Raw genomic sequence first — 18,290 nt, 5'->3', positions numbered from 1 at the left:
TATATAGTATAATATATATATATACTATATATATATATATATATATATATATATATATATATATATATATATATATATATATATATATATATATATATATATATATGTTTATACATACATATATATATATATATATATATATTTATATATATATATAATATGAACATATATTTTCGTATAGGAATATATGTCAGCACTTACTTGCTACTTGTATATATTGAATCAGTATGTGTCAATCAACACGGCTTCTATGCCAACTGAGGGTTAGCAAATGACAAACATAAAAACTACACGCTATCTTTGAGTACCTAGAAACTAAATTCAAAAGTTTCATGCACCAATGTAATTTCGATGTACCTGAATTGCTTAGGTAGAGCGGGTATCTCCCATAGCTGGTCGGGCTCGTCACTAATAAATAGAGGATAAATCAGATTATCCTTGGTAACCTTGCTCTCTGTAGACTGCCAGCCTCGCAGTACATCAGTGTGGAAGCCAGACTGCAGACGATGTGTTTGGTAGGCCATTGTGAAGGCTGTACAGTATATCTTAATATCTTACCTCTTATTAAGATATTATGTATTTGTGTGTGAGCGACTGTGCGCGCTGATCTGAAGTGTTTGGTATATATAATATATATTGTTCAGCTGAAATGCCGGATAAAAAATACTTACCAGTAGAATGATAAGTACAAAAGTACTGAGTATTTATTTACACACAGGGGGGATCTTTAGCCTCCAACTCTTTGCTGATTGCTACAACGTATGAACGTGTAAATAAAAATCAAAAGTCTCCTATTAACTCCTTCGGAAATCAAACAACTCCGGTACAAATTGGCCCAGAGGGTTTTAAAATGAACAACGTGATTTATAGTTTAAAATTAGTGATATTTGCTGCATAATTTAGAAAGCTATGTATTTGCATCCATTTATTTGAGAGTGTCTTTGGGATTGTTCAACTTAGGAGCTCAGTTCGTTTAACGTTTAACGTTTAAAATCCATCGCTTTTGCGCTAAGGATAAACGTTTATTTACGATATGGATTTCCGATTTCAACTGGGTGCGAGCAGTGTATCTATTCTACTACGTTAAAACGTATGAAATTTAATATGTTTTACGTTAATGAGTGCCGAACGTTAATTTTAATTTTAAAAACAGCGGCTATATGTTCTACCGCCAAAACTGACATCTACCCTTTTTGAAGATTATTGTCAAAAGTGAAAAGTGGTCGGCAATTTGTCGTTCGGAGTCTCAGGACTCAGGAGTGACTATCAAGACTCAAGGAGTCCAGGACTCAGGAGTCAGGAGTCAGGACTTCGGAGACTCAGTAAGTCTCAGGACAGAGTGGGGGGGGGAAATAAATATATCATACGAAATTTGAATGTAGCCATCAACAAGCCATGAATGACCCTGGGCCTACATATAGAGAAAAATTAAAATATACCACAGCGGACTAAAGTCAGTAGGACATGTGGCCGCTTCGTACTTACTAATTAGAGTTCATACATAGTCCACTAAAAAGTGTTGTTGTTGCAACTTGCATGACCCTCGGGCCTTGCTGTGTGTCTCTCTCTCGAGAGTGGAATTGTAGCTGGCTCACTGACTGGCTGGATGATAATTGGATTCTCCCCAGCCGACTGAGCCGAGGGCAAAATCATTTCTGGTTGTGAATTTTATAAAAGTTGTTGTTGAATGCTGTTTGTTCAAACATTCGAATTCCAAACATACGCGCAATACAGTAGAGCATAAGTATTCACTTTATACTATAAGTATGTAGGAAATACATAATCTTCAATATGTTCACAGGCATATCAGCTCTATATGTGGAGTGTAGTAGATGCAAAATTTGAAATAAATACACATACATATCAACGAAGCTTGACGACTGACTGCCTATTCGGATAGTGGGAAGTTACAATTTCTCGAGATTAACTTTAGGCGTTTACAAATGTACGGGACAATAGGATACATATTGACAAACGCAATTCTTGTCGCTTACTTGCTTGAAACCGAATGCACGTACTTGGTCTGATATTCACGTTTAACACATGTACTGGGATTTGACAAATGAATCGGACCGTAATGACATGTCTATCGACCGCAACCCTTCTATAAAGCCTACCTTTTGGTTTCGCGAAATCGCGTATATGATTCCATGAAGATTAGGAACACCCGACACTAGGCGACAATACACATTTTACTTATTAGACAGGCATCGTAAAAGATGTATTTGTCGCATTTTTACAACTTCTCTCACCTCCAAATGACAATATACATATTTAGTTCAAATTCCGCAATTGCCTCTGTACGCATCAATAAGCTGATACTAAACAGGTAAATACGTAAACAAACGCAAGCTTATGAAAGATGCCTCGACTATGACCTTAGATTTTATTGTATTTGTCTTTATTATTTAATAAAATGTGAACCATAAATCCAATCGACGACCTAAACTTCATCTCGGTAAATAAAAACAGACAACAAACATTATTATGAAAACAAAATAAATACATGCAACTTCTTTTGCGTTGGTTTCAGACAGCCAATTCTCATCCAACGATTCAATGAGTAAGAAAGAATCTCAGCCGGTAATTCCATAGTTTTCTTCACGAACCAACGCAAGTCGAAATCAGAACGTTATAAGCGCAAACTCTGAACCTATTATACAAAAGAAACCCCAAAATCTCGAACAAAAGACAACACCATAAATACACAAAGAATCCTAACCCAAATAACATATTTAATTACGTTATCTAGTTTATTGGGCGCTTTCAACAACCTGGCCAGCGATACGGTCCAAATCTCTGCGACCCTCGGACGAGATAACGCGACCACTGTGTCAAACAAATTTAAGTATACAAAGATCAGTACAACATTCAGGCTAAACTAAATAAAGCACGAATTCAAAAGATTATCACATAGTGTTGGTTTCAGACAGCCAGTTCTCATCCAACGATTCAATGAGTAATAAAGAATCTCAGCCGGTAATTCCATAGTTTTCTTCACTAACCAAACACGTAGAATATAATCAATTGATATCAAAATTGTTGTGCCGAGCTGTATATTGCACATACCCGTTGGCGTGAGCCTCGGTGATACCAATGCTATCCAGCTGCTTGAGCACGGCGCGGGCTACGGAAGCGGAACCAATGTGGGAGTGGTTAGGGGCACAACCTCTGCGCTTCTTTCCACCGAAAATCTTTCGCATGGATCCAACACCTACGGGGGCACGCACGTAGATGTGACGGGCGGCAGCGGCGCAACGTACGTAGAACCAGTCCTGATCATAAGGGGACAGCTCCTTGAAGGTGGCGGTCTTGACGGTGTCAACCCACTTGGGTTGCTGTATTGTACCATAGTTGATAATATCGGTGATGAGAAGGGGCAGAGGAAAAAATGGAAGAGCAAAATACTTGCTATTGTTATCGAGTGCATAAAAGAAGAAAACACAGATGCTCAGAATTTAAACTCAGTGACAGAATTTTCCTCATGAATTTCTCGGAGAGAGGAACGTCAAATCCTCATTGCATCTTAACACAAACTAGTGCATAAACAAAAAAAATACCGAAAGACACCCACAAAAGCAATCTTCTACATACCTCAATCTTGCCGGACTGCTTCAAGTAGTCAGCGAGGGCGACCACGAACTTGTGGGTCTCCACGTCCTTAACGGTAACTCCAGGCATCTAATACAATCACATGATGGCGCGACGATGGATTCACATTTTGAATTGGTTTAGGTTTGGTTCAGGGGTAGAGAGGGGCGAGTTAACAGAAAGCAATAATAAATTACTGCTTCTATGGATACATGGAAGAAGAGAAGAGATAAGTATTTGGATGTTCTGTATCGATGGTGTGGCGTTTCGTTCGCAAAACGTGCATTAGGAAACACGAGACCGAGACACAGGTGGTAAAAATCGATTACACGACGAGAATGCCTACTTAGTGCTCAGGTTTAAACTCAGTATGAAGATGTTTGTCCTCATGAATTTCTCGGAGAGAGGAACTTCAAATCATCAGCGCACTGTCCGGATATTCCACATCACACCATCTAAACTCTACACACATCAAAATAATATCTCATCCATGTCATTCCAAGTAGCAGTATGACAGTACAACTATCCGACGACAAACTAAAGCTATGTATAACCTGTTATGCAAGTGACGCTAGTCAATCAGAGGATCGATGTGCGAAAACTAAGATGCATGGAACATTGCGTGTCTACAGCTGTGGCTTCGCCGCTTAAACTGGGAAGAACTACGATCGCAGGTTCAGGCGTTTCTACGGGCAGAATGTTGCTTTGTGGATGCAGATGCGTGCTCTGTTAGCCTATTCTCAATCAAACTCACCTTAGAGAGATTTCTTAGGGGTTGCAAAAGAGAAAAGAAGGAAGCGTTAGCAGGAAATTCGACTATTATACAGATTATACCACCGTATGTATTTTGAAATCAAAAGTCGAACATTGTTCGCGTGATTGACTCTTTGTGTGTGAAATATGAATCTGCGAGACTCGAGAGTAGTCCACGCTGGCAGCCTACTATCGTAGTGCCCCTCCTCCGCAGCCCGTACTTTACAAACTAAAATAAATAAATACACTCAGTGAAGTCTCTCTCCTCTGTGTTTTTACTACTCCTGTGTGTAGTGTGTACAGTGTAAGAGTATCTATGAAAAAGAATACGACAACTTGATGTACCTACGATGTTTTTAACGTGTTTTTTTTGCAACTGACAAGATACAGTTTGACCGATTTCTGGGTACAGTTTGAAATAAACACATTGTTTATTATTCTTATTTTTATGTTTTTTTTTAAATGTAGTAGTAGTGCTTTCACGGTGAGTACGGAAATTTCAAATTGGAACAAAAATGCACGAACTTCACATAGATCTTTACATACCTTTTTCAACTCTGCTGCAAAAACGTAAGGCTGATGTGTGTGGTTTAGAATTGATGACGCGCCATTGGGTTTAGTATAGGTCATGGACAATATTGGGTTTCGTGATATTTGTGAATTGTATGTCGTTGTAAAGATAACAAATGATATGGTAGCCATCCAGTCGTATAGAGTTGTTCTCGTTCATGTACACATAGCAAATGAAGATCAAGGACTACCTCTGAAGAAAGTGCATTCCTCTGTACCAGTGATGTATTGGTCGTAATTTGCGATGTGAGAGATGAAATCGCCACCAACACCGCTGACACATCACGTAGAAACCATGTCCGAATTTATTTCCGGATCGAGTCGTGACTGTATACACAGCTAGAAGCAGTATTCCGTTTACAAAACTTAGATAATCGGCCAGCTTTAAAACTATATATTCACACTATTCAATACAATTATACTTCACTTCTACCGAGATCGGAATAAGTACTTTTAACTCTATCTTCGTCCACTCCCCGCCACGATGAGTCGCCTACTTCATTAAAACCCTTACGACTTCACTCTATTTCCCTGGACTTGGATGGTAAACTCCCCACTCTGGCTCTTAATTAAGACTCTTTTTTTTTAAAGTTTAATCATTGATTTTGAATCGCTTGTGTGTCACACTATTGACCGATTCTATGTTTGATACCATCGACAGTCTATGGATGTGCCTGCTCTCTTCCAGTCCGAAATCCCCGTGGAAAACCAGAACAACGCCCCGCGCTGTGACATCTATGGCACCACTGATAATCACACTGTAATCGATATGGAAGTACCCGGTTGGAAGGCATGTATAACAACTCAATCTTATAACTTGAGATTTATACCTTAGGCATTAATAAGGGGGTCCACTACTGGGAATCTCACCTGTCTCTTTTGCTAGCTCATTGTAGAAAGAGAACATCGAAGTGCGCTATAATGTGGATCGCTTGATTGTAGAAGGCCGCTTCGATAGTGACGCCAAAGATGATGGTCGCACGTGGAAGGTACCAGCGATCAGTGGTTATGTACAGCCTATTCCTTTTCGATCAGAGCCCATCCGTTCATTTTATCCGCTATTTATACTGCCAATGCTATCAAGTGCGTCACGCATACCACTTATAACTTGTATACTGTTTTCATATTCACTAGTTGAGGGAGAGATCGGCCTCAGGCTTCCACCGCGCCTTCCGAGTTCCACGGGGAATGGACCCAAGCCAGATCAAAACGACTATGCGCGAAGGCATTTTGAAAATCAACCTGCCTGAGCTGCGGCTTAGATCAACCACTGGTCTATTTTCCGGCCTAAGGTTGTCCTGCTGTGCGCTTGCTGTGCTGTTCCCGCAGTTGTGCAGAAGGATATATCGAGATTGTTGTATTGCACGGTGTTCTCTGTTGACACCACATGTGCCAACAATAAAAATTAGTTATTTGAAGAGTCCATACACACTACTTATATTTACAACTTTGATTAAAAGTACAACCGCTATGGGGTATGATGGATGATGAGAATACCACATGTGCCGACAATAAAAATCAGTTATTGGAAGAGTCCATACACACTGTTTATATTTACAACTTTGATTTAAAAGTACAAGCGCTATGGGGTATGATGGATGGTGAGAATTGCAAAAGATATAAACATGCTGTCTAGAAAATGGATACATCTGTACCGCACAATCCAACGGCAAACAGTTGATCGAAATATGGCCCGTTTTAGCATCGAGAACACTCACCTCGACCTATAAATACTCGCAGCATATGTGAAGAGCCAACAGATCGTATGACTGTGCAGAAATTCTAACCGTACCATTGGCATCAAAGCGCACACACGGGCCGCGGTAAACCTGTCCATGACCCACTTTATTTAACTTAATGCCTCTAACTAGTTATCCGCGCCATCTCAACTTTTCGTGGGAAACAGAAACCGACCCAACACCTATGTTGAAGGAATTTTGAATGAAAAATGTGGTTTGAATTACGTGCTCGTGTGTGTTTCTGCTGGATAAGACTTACTCAAGTTGTCTAATCCCATCAATATCATCTATATACTGTGGAATTGATAAGTGGCTATCTCGTGCATTGCAATTAGCGTGTCACCTGTTTGATTGCACAATAGTGTGGAAAATATTGCACTTTCAGAAATTGGCACCTCATGTTTATGTTATACCAAATTACGAGTGGTTTACAAAAGATAAACGGGAATAGAACGCACAACACGCATGACAAATCAACTGATCATGCGAACTGAGCTGAAACTCGGTGTGGTTACAACAATCGACATTAGTGACTGAGAACTAAAAGTATGTACTCTAAAATAAAATAAAATCCCCCAATGAACTAAACCTAAACCCCTGAAGAACCAACCCCAAAACTTTAAAAGAACCAATGTCCTTAACGATCTACTCGGTTGCTGACATCAATTGACGACTACCAACCAGTCCTATTAAATATGGGGCGGTGCAGCATTCTACTCCCATGCACGGGAATAAGAAAAGCGGAGAGCGATGTCGATCTGTGCAATCGCGTTAGGATATACTCGTCGTACTGAACACCGTACCAAAACGCCGAATCTTATTCACAAAAACCGGCGCTGGAAGCCACTGATTTCGGGTAGATTGGGTTTTTGTTTGGAAGTGACAACGGAAGCACAAGTATCATAACTATACGAACAATCGAGGGAATGCGTATATATGGCAAAGGAATAGTCTTACCGTTAACGCTTGGTCAGCGGTGAGTTTGTACACATTGAGGCTGGCCAGATGCTCCAACACCTGTGAGAAATATACATTAATTAAATGGATGTTACATCAAGATAAACCAGTACACGGATAAGTGATAAGGACCTAATTCTCTAGTCGTGTATATGGCGCACACACTCGAGAACATGTGGATTGTGACGATGGCTGGCACGTGCATGCATAGAGGGGTCAGCTCACCTCCGCAGTTTCATCTAGGTCGTCTGATTCCTCGGCTGCTGTGAGTTTTGCCTTAGTTTCCTGTATCTTTTCTAGGTCCATATTTAACAGTAAAACCGTCTCTTTGAACCTGGATGGCACAGAGAGGAGAGAAGGAATACACAATTGAATAGCATTGCGGTGTACGATATAGGTGTAGCGGTGATGTCGCGGAAGATATTAAACTGGTAGAGGTTAATGTGGAGATGGTAAAGAGGAAAAGACTCATATACCCGTTTGGAGCCAGCAAGACATACATTCAAGATCTCCACCTTCAGAACGGACAGTACTAACGGGACTCGTGGCACACAGAGTATGAATATAAATACAGCATTGCCATGACGAACCAGCACATGGCAGTTTGCTTCGGATTGCTCATAACATTGGTGAGTTGAATCGCCATATAAAGCAGGTAGATATCCGAGTTCGCTGTAAGAGAATGGCCGTGTCGAGCGAAACGCGGTACAGCCTAGCGTAGAACAACGGCCAGCAGTGAGAGACGAACACGAACACCAACTCCAGCCGCAACAGGGGGGGATATACGTGTACCTAACTATACCATCATCTGTGGCCTAGGAGATTCTATAGTACAGGCAAGAGATGGAGCTGATAACTACAGGTTTGGTACAGGTTTGGGTGTAACCAACCTTCCGCCACTCGCATAATTTTGCTCTCGCGCACGAATAAACCTTGAGCCAGACACACAAGGCCAACTGCTAAAAATCCAGAAGACAGATACATTGTTGTGGGGACATACAACATATGGGCCACAAACTGAGCCACGCGTTGTCATCACTGAGAGAGAACGTATGGCCTACCCTCCCCTAACGATGCATGTATGCACACGCACGCGCAGTACACAACACGTACGTACTGTTTAAAGAAGTTCTCGGGTTGGTTAGTGTATAGCTTGAACATTCGGAACAGGCACTCCGAATCGATTTGCAGTTGCTTGGCACCGCCCTCGTTGAAGAAGTTGGTGCAGATGACTTCGTTCAGGATATACTGTGAGACTGACTTGGCAATCCTGGGCCAGATGTGGTTGAACAGCTGGTGTGCAATAGGACAGAACAGGGTGCATAAGTAGGTGTGTATCCATACTGTAGAGACTGACTTGGCAATCCTGGGCCAGATGTGGCTGAACAGCTTGTGTGCAATAGGACAGAACAGGGTGCATAAGTAGGTGTGTATATATACCGTGAGACTGACTTGGCAATCCTGGGCTAGATGTGGTTGAACAGCTGGTGTGCAATAGGACAGAACAGGGTGCATAAGTAGGCGTGTATCGTTCGGTATTGAAAGGATTGAATAGCTGCCATGCAATAGAACAGAACAGCATACACGCATAGCTGATACACGCAAAGCTACTGTGTTCACGCATAGCTACTGTGTTTGTCGACGTGAAAAGGGAAGCAGGCAACCAACACAAGAACACACGCACGAAGGCTCCGCACATCATTTGTACAGGACCGAACTGCACCACTTCTGTAAGTACCTGGCATAAACAGATCCTGATAGCAATGCGTAGGCATGTGTGTGTGTGTGCATGATTGCTGGCCAACCCCAAGTCACTGGTGAGACAAAGAACACGCAGGCATAAGCGCATCTGCATGCAAGGTACATGTGACTATCGCGCTGGTATGGGGGTATATATACTCATGTGTATATATACTCATGTGTAAATATATACTCATGTGTATATATACTTATGTGTATATATACGCATGTATATATATATAGTCTCCAAGGGCTGCGGCCCTTAAGTTCGGGTGTCATTTCAGCAGGTCATCACAGCTAGATGCCACCCATGAACGCGGCTAGGGTCCGCTTCCGAAATAGTGCACAACAGACATACTTGTTCGGCTATTGCGAGTCACGTCCATAAACAGTTCGGTACTTTGGGCCGCATCGCACTCCAAAATGTTCATGGACTATATCCTCTACGTCTTCGTACCAGATAAACAATGACAATGACACTACGACATACTGGCTCGGCTAGCGTGTGGTGGGTCACGTCCATAATCAGTTCGGTACTTTGGGCCGCTTCACACTGCATAATACTCATGGACTATATCCTCTACGTCTTAGCACCAGATAAACAATGACAATGACACTACGACATACTGGCTCGGCTAGCGTGCTGTGCGCCACGTCCATGAACTCCTTGATAACCTGGAATGGTTCACACACGGCCAGGGATACGTCTGAGTGCGCGGCTGCACGAGTGGAGGTGGCTACTGTCCACCTATATATATATATATATATATATATATATACGTGCGTGTGTGACAGATGGGGGTGGTGGGGGGGTGGAAAGGGTTCGAGGGCGAAATAATGAGATCATTATGAATAGTTTGTTGAATAGTTTGTTGTATTCGTTTACACCTACTCTTAATACACTGTTGGGGTTGCAAAAGCACACCAAGAAGACAGAATAGAACACCCCGGGGTGCGAGGGGTTGGGGCAGTGCGGGAGAGTGTGTGCGATTGTGTGTTTGTGGGGGGGGGGGGCTGTGAATGTGGAGTTGTAATCTTGGAGCCCTCTGTTATCGGTATGGGTGTGGACGTAATGATAAGCCCAGCAACTACACCGGCTCCTGTACTATACATACACACAGCTGAGCTAACTGAACAGCCTACCTTTGTCTCCGGTACGCTTTGAACAAGGGCAGTATCCCATCCACAGCCGACTTTGTCAAACGCCCCAGTAACTCATCCAGCGCGAGTCGGTACTTCTTCAGAATGCCCTTGAAGACACCACCGCCGTCGCTTGAGCCAGCCGAGGCACTGCTAGCCCATAGGCCCATGCTCAGCTCACTCTCCTGGCCTTCCACTGTGTGGTGGCAAGCACAAGAGAGGAGAGGTTGGCACGTGAGTAGCAGAAGAGGTTGACAGGTAGGTAGCACAAGAAATTGACACGTAGGTAGCACAAGAGGTTGACATGTAGGTAGCACAAGAGGTTGACAAGTAGGTAGCACAAGAGATTGACACGTAGGTAGCAGAAGAGTTTGACACGTAGGTAGCAAAAGAGGTTGACACGTAGGTAGCAGAAGTGGGTGACACATCGAAATCGAAGCACTGGCAACATACCGTCATCAACTATATACTCCGATGGTTCATGCTCCTCCGCCTCACTCTCGGTCCCGCTTTCCGTCCCGTTATGGCTCTCGTCGCCACCATCAGTATCCTGTGCACGTGCTTGTCTATGTGCGTGCCCACCCGTACTCGCCCGAGCCAGACTATCCACGCTTGTCCTGGATGTGGTGCTGTGTTCTGCCCCAAGTGTCCTGCGGTCCTTTTTTATGGCCTCGTAGGTGTCCGCATTGGCCCGCAATCGCTCGTAGATGTCCATGAAAAACTGCGCAGGGTGTGTGTGTGTTTGTATATATATATATATATATATATATATATGTGTGTGTGTGTGTGTGTGTGTGTGTGTGAGAGAGAGAGAGAGAGAGTGTGTGTGTGTCGCATATGTCCGTCAGCAGATAATTTGGTGTCTACAAACGAAATCAAGGGGCTCCCTATTCTCTGGTGGTAACTGAAGTGGGCGTGTGCATGGCCCACCTGATTGGGATGTACTGGAATCGTATTTTAAGGGTCTAAACCCCTAAAAACCCTAAAAGGTATTGGACCCTAGGAGACTGCATGATCAGTGTCAACTATTATCACATGTGATGAGAACTATGCAATACAGTGTGTGAACATATCCTGACCGGTCGAATAGTACCCGTCGCGATGGTGTAGATGGAACCCACGTATTCACCGCACTATTTGATTTTGGGTGCACATGTACCATTTGTTTATACATACACACATACCACTTGCTTATACATACACAAATATCATTTGCTCATACACACAAACTAGTTGCTCATATATACACACATCATTCGCTCATACATACACAAATATCATTCGCTCATTCACACACAAACTATTTGCTCATATATACACATACCACTTGCTCCGACCAATCCGCTACGATGGTGTATAAATAGAAGACTGAGTTAATGTGCATCATGAAGCTTTCCTGTCGGTCGATAGCCTCGTGAAGATCTTCCTGGTACTTCACGGTCACAGTCTCCAGTTCATTAAGGAAAATAGCCAATATTCTGAAGGTCATGCATGTGGATGTGGTGGATGGATATGAATAATGGGATAGCATACTATATATATTAATATATATATATATATATATATATATATATAACTTACACACAGCTGTCTTGCATATTTATTTGAATTATGTGACATATACGTCACACCCCGAGCTTTCCGGCAAATCTGACACCTACGTTCCTTTTAAGAGCCTTCAGATAGGTGTCATACATACTCACCTTATTTGTATGTGAGAGATAAACTGGTATTGCAAAGTCACATCTGACAAGCCATGGTAGCGTTCGGTGATGCTCTGTAGTAGCAGCAGCACATCGCCAGACACTTCAGTAGGCCGGAGACTCTTCATACCCTCAACGCCCTGTCAGTGGAGCAAGACATCATTAGAGGCGTATGTAATGGCCAGTGTAAGGATAGTACTATACTACCGGGGACTGGTGAGTAAAGCGTGCCTGAACCCAATTGCTCAAGGATGAGTCATACTACGGTGTGCGCCAGTGGTGTGAAACGCTTCGTGCACAGGCGCGAAGTGTATCACCAACTCATCCAGCTGCTCTGTGTCAACGTTACCCGTCGAGTTGCCCTGTGACAACGTGTACGCCCCCTATACTCTTAAACACCAGCTGTTGCTAACTAGGACAACGGACCAGGCAGAGAATGAGCATAAGGTCGTTTATTTACGAAAGAGTCAGATAGACGTTCATATATGTGTGACCACTACTGCTGAACAGGGTGCCTGCTATCCACTGTCCCGTCGATGTGCGGAAGGACACGGATATAGAAGGATTTGGGGGTTCTCAATCACAACAACGGAGGGTTTCTATAGCAACGACGAAACTTGCGGACAGCCCAAGTAAATTTCTGAGGTTTTCACAGGCCCTCTGTGATGTTTTACAATCATTTGCCGACCTCCTAAACACATACGAGTCACTTGGCACTGCTTCCATGACTCATCCCATCCCGTAAGCGTATACAAACTCGGTCACATACACAAGTACCCGTTTGTACAAACACACAGCTGCACCGAATGTATCCCTGTGAGCGTCTGGTACATGGACTGGACAGGGATTCACGCGCAAAACTATTTGTAGGGGTAATGGAGTAGACATGTAGATTATAGGACACATTTATCGGGCACACACAGTCCACCGCGATGGTGCATTAAACGGCACTCACTTGATATTTGAAGGTGTTTCCCACGGGCGAATCCATCATCATATCGAGCCTTTCGAGTGCGTCTGTGTGTTGTATTGCATGCATAGGGAAGACGGGTCACCATGAGTGATATATTAATATAGGACTATAATATATAAAATGCGTTTGTTAATATATATCTATATATCTGTGGTATATGATATCATATATTTATTGATGTATGTGTGTGTGTTCAGCAAGGATTAAGAAGAGAACAAGGCGGGGCTCACGCCCACACAGAATAGACTACTCCTCTGACCAACACTACAGTTGCAGGTGCATATATTGGTGTCCATATATTCGGGACATAAGGATAGCTTCACGTCAAACAGACAGTCACGTCCACAGCGCGGCAAAAAAAGAGCACTCGCTATACCCCACACACACAGTCCCTAAATCTCTAAAACCTTAAAACCCTAGACCCTAAATCATTAGCTACGTAGGCCAGAGATACCTCGCACACGGTCCCATATTAGGCCTCATAGGTACAACTAACTGCGATCAGACTGTGCACCCCATTCTTATGCAATAGACCGGGGCGGGACATGCACGAACTGTAAACCTATCGAATGGCAAAACAGGACAGCTGTGTAATAGCCAGCACACAGGACCCACTCTGGTAGCAAATGGGTCGTCTGAAGAAACAGACCCACGGCCTATATTCAACAAGGGTCTACTGATAGCCAGTCATCCTGTTAGATATACTAAAAGTTAATCAAACCTCCATATCACATACAAAACATCTGGTGCTGGGATGGCAAGCCGTGAGCCAGGAAGTACTTCTGATGACACACAGGCGTAGTCGACATGCAGATAAAAAGACTGTTAACGCCCACTTACAGGTAGCTTAATCTAAAGGTTGCTAACACCCACTTACAGGTAGTTTAAGATTAAAAGGCTGTTAACGCCCACTTACAGGTAGTTTAAGATCAAAAGGCTGATAACACCCACTTACATGTAGTTTAAGATTAAAAGGTTGTTAACACCCACTTACAGGTAATTTAAGATTAAAAGACTGTTAACGCCCACTTACAGGTAGTTTCGTACTTCAGCCATAGCGCAAACCGATCTCTGTCGCCCGTGAACACGTGCACGGAGATGGGCAGATCCGTCGGATAGAAGTATGTGCCTATAGAGAATGAAGAAACATGAAGCATGGGTGTATTATACTGGAGCATAAACAACGAACAAATATGAAGCGTGGGTGTATTATACTGGATCATACACAAGGAAGAAACATGAAGCATGGGTGCATTATACTGGATCATACACAACGAAAGAATATGAAGCATGGGTGTATTATACTGGATCATAGACAACGAAGAAATATGAAGCATGGGTGTATTATACTGGATCATAGACAACGAAGAAATATGAAGCATGGGTGTACCATACACAACGAAGAAATATGAAGCATAAGTGTACCATACTGGATCGGCATGTTCCTATGTAGCACGGGATTGTAGCAATGGAGAATTCCTACTTCACTTACGAAAATTACGAGACACTGCGATGTAGACAAAAGACACGACATATGCACACAGGTTACAAAAATGTACATATACACAAATGACTCCACCCAAAGCTGAAACCCGCAAGTGGGTGACCAAACACACCGGCATACAGTAGCGCTACACGCCCTTAAGGTGGAACTTAGAAACAGCCCGCAAATGCGATGGCCCTACAATAGACGTCCGACCACGTAAGTATGTGTGCGCATGTATGCATGCATGTACCATTGAGCTCACCTCACGTGAGTACGTGTGCGTATGTGTGCGTATGTGTGCGTATGTATGCATGCATGTACCTTTGAGCTCGCGCTCGAAGGCGAGCGTTTCGGCTATCACGTGCGACAGAATTTCTCGGGAGGCTGTGAACTTGTCCATGTCCAGCTCTAGCTTCTTATTAACGAGTTTGACGAGGCTCTGGGTGAAGAGGGTCTGCAATAGGCAAGGCATGCCATACGGCCCAATTAAAAGTTGGTTCAGAGAACTGTTATATGTCACGTGGTTGTACGAGTGCCTCCTGTGATCACCGCATTCTGTGTAGCCCGGTCCGCACCACTGGCGGGGTGTGTGCTGCGTTGGCAGGGGGCAATGCTTAACGCGTTGGTTTATGTGCGAGTGTTAGGGCAAGCACATGGTGCAATATCTATTCTTCAGACACACGCACCACCAACACTTGCGTTGACTCGGACAGGTACCCAATCACCGCTGAGATCCAGTCGCCCTATTTACGCCCCCATACCACTGAGAATGACAAGGACAAGGGTCGACCGTGGTTTCAAACCGTTGCCACGTCACGCATCAAACGACATATATACTGCACCCGGGACCTCTAACTGTAACGAACACAGACACGCCGTCCGTCATTCGCTGCATACGCCCAACCAATACCCCTTCGTATGGAGACATATAGCTTGTGGTTATCGTACATAGAGAAAAAGGGAAGCTCTGTTCACGGCAGTGCGGCACAGGCCGTTGCAACGGGCAGCGTGTTTAGTTAAAGGCCTCACACCCAGCACGCGTAACACCACATCAGCAATTTTGAACGCGTTTCTGAGGGCTGTACTGCCTACAATCACACTTCTGAACACCCGGTACAGTGACACATCTCAGCAAACGCCCCCCAAGACGTTATATGTAACGTAAACGATATCAAACGCCTTCTCAGCACATCCCACCTACCACAGTATGCACTGGTATCTGGCGCCTGTCCAGCAACGGCTGCAGTACTTTGGTGAGCAGATGGAAGTGGCTCTTGAGCACATTGATCAAAAAGGTGTACATCCACTCGGGCTTGTCAATGCGATTGGTTTCTCGCCGCCCCGAAAAGTGATACCTGTGTTCGGATGTAGTAGGTAAATTCCAATGTGGATTGGGGAAGAAACGGATACAAGCGTCAATGAAGGGTTGGAGTGGTATATACGCAAAACAATGGCGCATAAGTACATGGATTCCGACTTGTGAATGGGATGGGTCTGTAGCCCACCTGAACGGTGATATATGTGGGCAAAGCAGCGGATAAATCCTAATTCTAAGCCGAAAGAGGTATGGCCTCTTAACAGCCCTCGTTGTGAGACTTTACCTCATACCTGTGACCCCACACACTTACACAACATCTCATCCGTAACTCAGTGCTGGACATAGACGGTATATCGCAATGCAACCCCCAGTGAACTAAGTGCGTGAATCCGGCTGTGCATAACAATGCGATCCGACTAACACTCGGAGCACCGCTCACGTTTTACGTATAGCTGTAACTCGGGAGAGCCTTTGTGTTGTGACCGCAAGTGCCCTACCTTAATAGAATGGAATTATGTAGTTCGGAACACATTCACACACATTAACGAGACTCCGGGTTTAGTCTGGCAGCAACGTGTTGCGTGAGTGTCCTGTGTTCCTACGCAACGGAATGGTTTACAGATTAACAGGTCCGACAACTGTACTTTGGCCTATGGTGGGGATACAACCAACAGATCCTCGTGCCCCTTCTCACCTGAAGCGTTTCTCCAGCGGCTCCAGCATTAGATTGAGCGGTAGCAGCGACAAGCGTGTTGGCGGTTGCTCTGGCTGTGACATACTGTCGGGGAGTGGTGCGTCGGGTTCCTTGTCATCTGCGTTGTATGAGCATATGAGCAAAGGCTGTGCTTAGCAGATGAATCGTAGTTGTTCTTTTGTACCCTGGTCGCAGGCTGTGGTGGCGTACAAGTATAGGGCATGAACTGGACAACTCGACTACTTTGTACTGAACAATGAGGCCGCAATGGGTACCTCTCTGAACATATGCAACACTGTGAACAGTCACACCCATTCGCGTATGTAGTCACGTATAGCCACCCTGAGCAACTATTGGCACACGAGGCTCTGCATACTGTTTCGGCGCGAGCCTTTATATGCAGTAAAAGACTAGCAAACAGAATGAACCCCGATTTGGGGTCCAGTCTCGCAGTGTGGTTTAAATACTTGGCATATGTACATATGTACATATGTTGTTGTTCAACCGATCTGGGGTACAGTCTCACAGTGTGATTTAAACAAATGACACATGTACATATGTTGGAGACCGCCAGGGTGCATATATTGGAGATTGTTTGCAACACCATCAATAGACGACGCCAGTGGAATGTACATATGAGCAGACGTTATACTCCAGCCATCGGCCGGTACTACTTTAAATAAGCCAATACTCCAGCCATCGAGCAATTGAGAAGAACTCCTTCGTATTTGTACCTACATAGATTACTATACGAGTCTGATCAAGAGCGTTCTACGTATCCCGTTAGCACATTCGGTAAAGTGTTGGTATAGAAGCAGCAGTAGGTATCAGCGTGACCGATCTCTGATCTCACCGCCTCCATTGGCTTTCATTGTGCACCTACTATAACCTGCAAAACTACACAGCTACAAAGCTTCACATCCAGGGTCCTCTATTCCTATGCCCTGCTTGCCCAGAGGATTGGCACCCAATGGGTCCGGTTTTGTGATATCTACAGCTAGGCAGGTTAATCGACCTACTTGCCTAGCATAGCTGGAAATAACACATCAATGCATTACCATCACACAAACGTCCTGTGTCAGCTGCAGTACCATCACACAAACGTCCTGTGTCAACTGCGAATATGGAACCAAACATACCAGCCCCACTTTCGTACGGCGATTTGAGGTCAAGCATTAAACAAAACATCAATTGGAACCGGATGAGCCCTTTATTATACGTATCCGGTTTGCCCAGCTTGTTGCTGAACGTTTGTGGCCAGTGCATTTGTTCCAACGCCACTCGGAAATCATCTGAGTATCTGGAGAGCGATACAGGTAATGATGAAAATAGGCAAAGCTATTAAATAGAGGTATATACACGTCGTATACGTATAGATATAGATATATATATATATATATATATATATATATATATATATATATATATTATATATATATATATATATATATATATATATATATATATATATATATATATATATATATATATATATATATATATATATATATATATATATATTATATATTATATTATATTATATATATNATATATNTATANATTTAATTNNNTTANNTAATTNATTAATAATTTTATATATATATNTATANTATATNATATTANATT

The 18,290-nt window shown here is 43.4% G+C and overlaps 2 protein-coding genes across 2 annotated transcripts in view; both read right to left on the bottom strand.

The window, feature by feature from the left end:
• Nucleotides 1-2,363: 2,363 nt before the first annotated feature.
• SARC_02532 (40S ribosomal protein S19) lies at nt 2,364-4,570 on the bottom strand. The gene is made up of 4 exons (XM_014303700.1): nt 4,346-4,570; nt 3,595-3,681; nt 3,070-3,338; nt 2,364-2,829 (listed from the first exon to the last, which is right to left on the bottom strand). Exons 2-4 carry the CDS (start codon nt 3,679-3,681, stop codon nt 2,754-2,756), a joined length of 432 nt encoding a protein of 143 aa, XP_014159175.1. The 5' UTR covers nt 4,346-4,570; the 3' UTR covers nt 2,364-2,753.
• Nucleotides 4,571-6,732: 2,162 nt separating this feature from the next.
• SARC_02531 (hypothetical protein) overlaps nt 6,733-18,290 on the bottom strand; it is a gene marked incomplete at its 5' end in the record, with an annotated part of 13,074 nt that continues 1,516 nt past the window's right edge. Inside the window, 15 exons of the mRNA XM_014303699.1 lie at nt 6,733-6,835; nt 7,611-7,670; nt 7,836-7,944; nt 8,728-8,903; nt 9,978-10,098; nt 10,494-10,686; nt 10,944-11,211; nt 11,815-11,968; nt 12,194-12,333; nt 13,149-13,210; nt 14,200-14,295; nt 14,974-15,106; nt 15,854-16,007; nt 16,665-16,782; nt 17,804-17,964. Coding sequence (XP_014159174.1) covers nt 6,800-6,835; nt 7,611-7,670; nt 7,836-7,944; nt 8,728-8,903; nt 9,978-10,098; nt 10,494-10,686; nt 10,944-11,211; nt 11,815-11,968; nt 12,194-12,333; nt 13,149-13,210; nt 14,200-14,295; nt 14,974-15,106; nt 15,854-16,007; nt 16,665-16,782; nt 17,804-17,964 — 1,981 coding nt within the window. The 3' untranslated portion in view covers nt 6,733-6,799. The remainder of the gene's footprint in view (nt 6,836-7,610; nt 7,671-7,835; nt 7,945-8,727; nt 8,904-9,977; nt 10,099-10,493; nt 10,687-10,943; nt 11,212-11,814; nt 11,969-12,193; nt 12,334-13,148; nt 13,211-14,199; nt 14,296-14,973; nt 15,107-15,853; nt 16,008-16,664; nt 16,783-17,803; nt 17,965-18,290) is intronic.

Source organism: Sphaeroforma arctica (genome assembly GCF_001186125.1).
Source record: "Sphaeroforma arctica JP610 unplaced genomic scaffold supercont1.115, whole genome shotgun sequence".
Taxonomy (NCBI): domain Eukaryota; class Ichthyosporea; order Ichthyophonida; genus Sphaeroforma; species Sphaeroforma arctica.
Note: the sequence above shows the minus strand (reverse complement) of the source record. Positions and strands in the feature narration are given on the sequence as shown.